Source organism: Hyperoodon ampullatus (assembly GCF_949752795.1).
Source record: "Hyperoodon ampullatus genome assembly, chromosome: 7".
Classification (NCBI taxonomy): Eukaryota; Metazoa; Chordata; class Mammalia; order Artiodactyla; family Ziphiidae; genus Hyperoodon; species Hyperoodon ampullatus.
In genome coordinates, this window is record NC_136920.1 from 59,780,994 (window position 1) to 59,787,058 (window position 6,065).

Here is a 6,065-nt window from a genome sequence, read left to right on the forward strand (position 1 = left end):
AAATTAATTTAATTAAATTTTTAAAAAATTCCATTGGAGAAGCTATCAAAAATCAGTGAGCTTTTTTTTTCTCATATTTTGAGATCAGAGGTAATCTACTTAAAATTCTGGTCCTGGAGTATTTCTGTGATTGGTCAGTCATTTTCAATACTATTTTTCGGTCTCAAGTAGCTATTATAGCAATATCCAGAATCTGGGTTTGATGAAATGTACATGAAATGGGAAATGAGTCTTTGGAAATGAGTCTTGCCTTACTTTTGCTTGTGTAATTTGGAGATATTTTACACTTTGAGACTGTGAGATCTGAAAAACTATATGGTCTAAAGCAGTAGTTTTAACTAATCTTGGGACTTGGGGAAAGCTTTTAAGGCTTTTCACTGAGAGCCAGAAGATGTCCGCAGACCCCTCCTGTTACATGTGACAGGCAAGTCTCTAGAAAACAAAGCCACAAAGTCTCTCTCTACAAGCCCCCTGCAGAGTCCCTGAGAGCTTGCTCTCAGATTCTACTGCCTCAGGTGTAGTATTTAGGTGTCTGGTGCTAGTGGACTCCTGCTGTTAGGGATTAAAAAAAAAAAAAAAATCACAGCAACTTCTGCAGAAGCACACAAGTGGATCAGCCTAGTCTCTACAGTTAAGTTGGAGCATAATAAATCCAAACTTTGACCAATCTCAATCATTTCTCTCCTACAACTTTCTTCTCTTTCTTCTCACTGTTTTACGGTGATTCCAGACGAATTCCAGGCACTGCTCAAGCTATCAGTCAATCCATGTACATAGCTCTTTGCATTTTCACAGCCTGCACCTCCATGGTAGCCCTCTGGTGTAGTTCTAATTCACGGCTTTCTCCTTTGCTTGTGCTTCCCAAATCATCATGGTTCTGTGCTTATTCATCCCACACTAACTCCCCCATCTTCCCGAGAATGGCAGGATTGTCATTTTGAAGAAATGGAGGCATCAAGAAGTTGAATAACTTACCAATAGATACATAAGCTGGAGCTAGAACCCAGGTCCTCTACTTCCAGCAGAGTGCTGTGTTCACTGAACCTGATTGCCTCTTGAGGATTCCGTTTCTCCAGTTTTTGTTGTGGCTTTATTTTGTTTAGTTTTTTAAAGTAAAACTTCACCTCATTATGATAGTTTTACAACACTCAAGTTTTTATGTTCAATACGTTTTTCAAAATCATTTCAATATTTTGATCCCCAGTTTTTGTTATGATCAGTTCACATCTGCTCTTTATCTAACCTTTTTAATTTTGTCCATGACCATCCTACATTGCAGGCTTCTCAACCAGATGAGTTGACCATTGAGGAACATGAGGTGTTAGAAGTGATTGAAGATGGAGATATGGAAGACTGGGTAAAGGTATATTCCTTTGCTCATATCGCCCCTTCTTGTGACATTTTCAGGAGTTTGTTTTGGTTCTTGTTGTACCCTGTCCAAATTGTGTGTGCAAACCTGTTTTGTCACATGTCTTTTACTCAGGCTCGAAATAAAGTCGGCCAAGTGGGTTATGTACCAGAAAAGTACCTACAGTTTCCCACCTCGAACAGTCTGCTGAGCATGCTGCAGTCCTTGGCTGCTTTGGACAGTCGGTCACACACATCCAGCAATTCCACGGAGGCCGAACTCGTTTCAGGCAGCCTCAACGGAGATGCCAGTGGTAAAGACTGAAACAAGGCACTCTTTATTTGGTCACATTTGGCCTAAACTGTATTACCCTGGAGTCAGCCTTCAGTAGGTTTAAAAGCACAACTTTATTCCCTTTCTGTAATATGTTTATTTGGTCACGTTTATCTTGTACAGTAGAGCCCTAAAGTTGATCTTCAGTGAGTACAGAATTATAGCTGTACAATGGCCTTTTAGTTGTCACTTGTGCATGGGGTGGCTGCAAAAGTAACCTGGTTGTCGGTGTTCTTACTGCATTTTTCTCTCTCTTGTTACCTAGTCTGTTTTGTGAAAGCACTTTATGACTATGAGGGCCAGACAGATGATGAATTATCTTTTCCTGAGGGAGCAATCATCCGAATCTTGAACAAAGAAAACCAGGATGACGATGGCTTCTGGGAAGGGGAATTCAATGGGAGGATTGGAGTTTTCCCGTCAGTGCTAGTGGAAGAACTTTCAGCCTCAGAAAATGGTGACACTCCATGGATGCGAGAGATTCAGGTGCACAACAGGGGGAGAAAGCTGAATTAAAAGACGTTTAAAGAAATTGACTCCCAAGGAGTCTGCTGACCCACGCGAAAGTGGGCTGTGGTCTTGGCCTCACCCTCACCACTCCAATCCTTGGTTGCCCGGTTTCTGCAAAACTGAATTTGGGAAGCAGAGACTTGTCAGTCAGGCTCTTGTGCAGTGGCTGTATGACAGCTCACTTCTCCCACATTCTGTTCTCTGAAATGGGGAACCAAAATACTAAGTTGTGTGTGACATACAAAAGAATAGTTGGGTGGAGAGATAGAAAGAAACCAGAGAGGGAATGTATTGTCTCTGTGGTTAGTTTATGCAGTAAAAATATTAGCTTGCTCTTTTTTTCCCTCACACTGTCAGAGCCTCCCTGCCCAGCCCAGGTCCTGCTAGTCCTTTTCAGAGAACTGATGAGCCTGCCAGAGCTCCATAGGCTTAGCTCATCATAGCAAACCTCGTCTTTACAGGAAACTTCTAGTTCGGATCAGTCACAGCAGGCCTGGCAGGTCCAGGACCATAAGGAACATGTCTGTCCATCTTGCTTGTGTGGTATTGTGACCACTTAGCGTGACATTTACAGAACGTGGGGAAATCAGAAACTCAGCCAATTATTTTATCTTCACTGAAAAATACAACTTGTCCCTTTTTTTGTTCTTCACTGAACTGACTAATTTGGTATGTTTTTAATAGAACTCTAGAGAATGGTTTGACTTGGTAACTGTTTAAGATAAACTAAAATCAGTAGTATAATGAGATCTGTGGAAGGAAAAAGTTAAATGCAACACAAAACTGGGGGTTGGGGTGGTTATTCTAGGCTCATTTGCTTCTAATGAGGCTGACCAAGAAAGTTAATAATCATAACTTAGCTCCAAAGAAAAGTAATTTGCCAGGAGTAGTCAGAGAAGCCTGCTAGTCTCTCCTTCCTCAAGTGAGCGCTTGGTAACCTCTCTTCCCTTTGCTGCAGATCTCTCCCTCCCCCAAGCTGCCCGGCTCCCTGCCTCCACTGCCACTGTATGACCATCCTCCTAGTAGCCCTTACCCCAGCCCAGATAAGAGGAGCTCCCAGTACTTCCCCGGCTCTCCTTCAGCAAATGGTAAGGGTTCTCCCGGGCATGGGTCTACATACACTTTCATTCAGAAATCCACACGTTCACCTGAAGAGCAAACAGATCTGCATTAGCATTTTTATTGCTCAACAACACAAATAAATTGAGCTTCTTTGATTCCCTCCCTTAGAAAACAGCTTCCATGCCGAATCGCCAGGATTCTCACAGGCATCCAGACATACTCCTGAGACCTCATATGGGAAGCTACGACCTGTAAGTCTCTTATCTGGCAGGGTTATAGAATGCGTAGTTTCTCCAAATTGAAAGTTAGAAATGAATGTATCTCCATGACCCCTGTGTTGTTACTAATTCCCTCCATGCCAGGGTAAGATGGAGTTGGGAAGTTAAAAAGAGCTCTGGAAAAGGAAGGCTATAAAAATGAACACATCTTGGAAGGTCTAGCTTACACTGGTGCTTTCCTCACTGAGCCATGGTGAGATTGCAAGGTGACAGCTATGAAAGTGTATTTAAATTATAACAAGCTCTGGTGAGCATTAAAGTGGTCTAATTGTGAAACAGAAGCATTTTTTTTTTCCAGCAGGCATTTTATGAGAACCTATTTTCCAGGCCTCTAATTGCCTCTTTGACGGACACTGAGATGAAATAAGATACATGCATTTTGAGGTTTGAGAGCTTCTATTCTCAAAGGAATCTATTCTTACAAATAATCACCTCTACTCACCCCTCACTCTGACTCCACCCCACCACCTCACTGTGAAACAGCTCTTCCAAGGTCATAACTTTTGCATGCTAATCTAGTGCATATTTGCAATTTTATTTTCCTAGACCCCCTTATCAGCATTTGACACAGTTCTTTGAACCACTCACTACCTTTGGCTTTGTTCATTCAGCAGATATTGAGTACCTTGTTAAGGACTTGGTTCTTGATCCTAAAAGTTTAGGAAGCTATTGTAAGATTGTAAGCAGGACAGTGATATGACCAGTTGTGCATTTTTAAAACACTACTATGGCAGCTAAGTGGAGGATGAATGGAAGGTGATAGAACGGACACAGGAGCAGTGGTCCAAGCAAGAGGGGACAGTAGTGTGGACTAGCGGGTAAGAGCGGGAATGGAGAGAAGTGGACCTGTTTGTTCTACCACACTTTCCTGGTCTGCTTTCTACTTCCTGGCCCTTCCTTTTTGTTACTGAGTCCAAGCTCACTCTTCTCGCCACACGACAGGCCAATAAATCGGGAGATGAGGTACTGAGGCGAAGAATAGCGACTTTATTTGGAAAACTGTTAGACCAAGAAGATGGCAGACTAGGGTCCCCAAAAAACCATCTTATGGGGTCTGGATGCCTGTTTATTTTATAGAACAGAGATGGGGGAGGAGGTGAGGAAGTAAAGTTAAAAGGCCATTAGTTTTGCCTGCTTGGCCCGCATGGGGAGGGGATGTGTTAATTTCTTCTTTTCTGCAGCCATTCACAGGTGGGCAGGGTCAGATTGTTTCCCTGTGAGCTGAACAAAGGCACTTTAGTTTAACATTCAGGCAGAGGGGCAGGGTTCCCTGAGGCAGGCCACTATGTATGATTATAATAACAAAAGCAACGAAAAGCAAAGGTTAAAGTCAAAGAAACAGATCCAACACAGAGTCAGAATTGGCTCTTCCCTGTTATGTTTTCATTGACCTTTGCGGGCTTCTCTGCCTCTGTCCATCTCTGTTGATGCTTCTCAGGGTTCCTTCCACGGGCTGCTTCTCTTAAAGTCCTTAGAGTCACTCTCTGAGTAATCTCATCTACTCCCAAGGCTTTGATAACCATTTATTTACTGACAACTCCCAGATTTATAACTGCCAATCCAGTCTCTTCCCTGAACTTCAGACTTGTGGAAATCTCAGTGTGTATGTACCAAAACCCCCAAAACTCAGCAAAACACGAGTTAATTATCTTCCCTCCCAGACATACTCCTTCTCCCATATTTCCTGTCCTGGTGAGTGGTACCCCCATCCTGCCAGTGCTCTGCCATCACTCGTGACACCTCCCTGACCCTGCCTTCCACAAAGAGTCATCACAAGTCCTGCCAGGTTTACCTTGGAGACAGCTGTCAAGTTTTCCACCCTCTGCTCCCCCACTGCCGGTACCCTAGTTCAGGCCAACATCAGCTTTCTTTCAGACCACCACCAGAGTCTCCAAAACTGTCACCTGTATTCTCTCCCACCACCACTGTTTTCTTCAAACTTTTACCTGAGTCATCTTTTCACACATCTGATACTGCTGTTTAAAATCCACCAAAGATTCCTCTTTGCCTACAGAATAAAGCTCCGATTTTAAAATATGGATTAATGAGGCCCTTCATGACTTACCCCCAGCCTACTTCTCTAGTCTCCTCTCTTGCAACTCTCCTTCCAAGACATGTTGAAAGGTTTTCAGTTCTCCAAGCATTGCTCTCTTGCTTTCAACTCTAGGCCTTTGCTTTGGACGAGGCTTTTAGGGCTACAAAGACTCTTGTGCCCATGAGGATTTCAGCCGAGGCAAGAACCTGAATCATGAGTTTCACATTTCATCCAGAACAGTAGGTCCTTCTCAGTGTAAGAAGTTGTGAAAATTAAGTTGAAAGCACATGCTTAGAGCATTTCTGAGAGCCCTGGGGTGCCCATGTCCTTGGATAAATGACTAGTTGGGGTTTGGATGCTTCAGGCACTGAATCGGGAAACTGACTGACAATCCATGTGATGGTTTCCTGCTCAGGTCCGGGCAGCTCCCCCTCCACCTACGCAGAACCACCGAAGGCCAGCAGAGAAGATCGAGGATGTGGAAATCACACTGGTGTGA

General features: G+C 43.5%; 1 protein-coding gene across 2 annotated transcripts in view; it reads left to right on the forward strand.

The window, feature by feature from the left end:
• FCHSD2 (FCH and double SH3 domains 2) overlaps window positions 1–6,065 on the forward strand; it is a gene marked incomplete at both ends in the record, with an annotated part of 298,329 nt that extends 292,264 nt beyond the window's left edge. For both annotated transcript variants that reach the window (XM_079708869.1, XM_079708870.1), the window contains 6 exons: window positions 1,280–1,363; window positions 1,484–1,661; window positions 1,947–2,167; window positions 3,150–3,279; window positions 3,422–3,504; window positions 5,982–6,065. In XM_079708869.1, coding sequence (XP_079564995.1) covers window positions 1,280–1,363; window positions 1,484–1,661; window positions 1,947–2,167; window positions 3,150–3,279; window positions 3,422–3,504; window positions 5,982–6,065 — 780 coding nt within the window. The remainder of the gene's footprint in view (window positions 1–1,279; window positions 1,364–1,483; window positions 1,662–1,946; window positions 2,168–3,149; window positions 3,280–3,421; window positions 3,505–5,981) is intronic.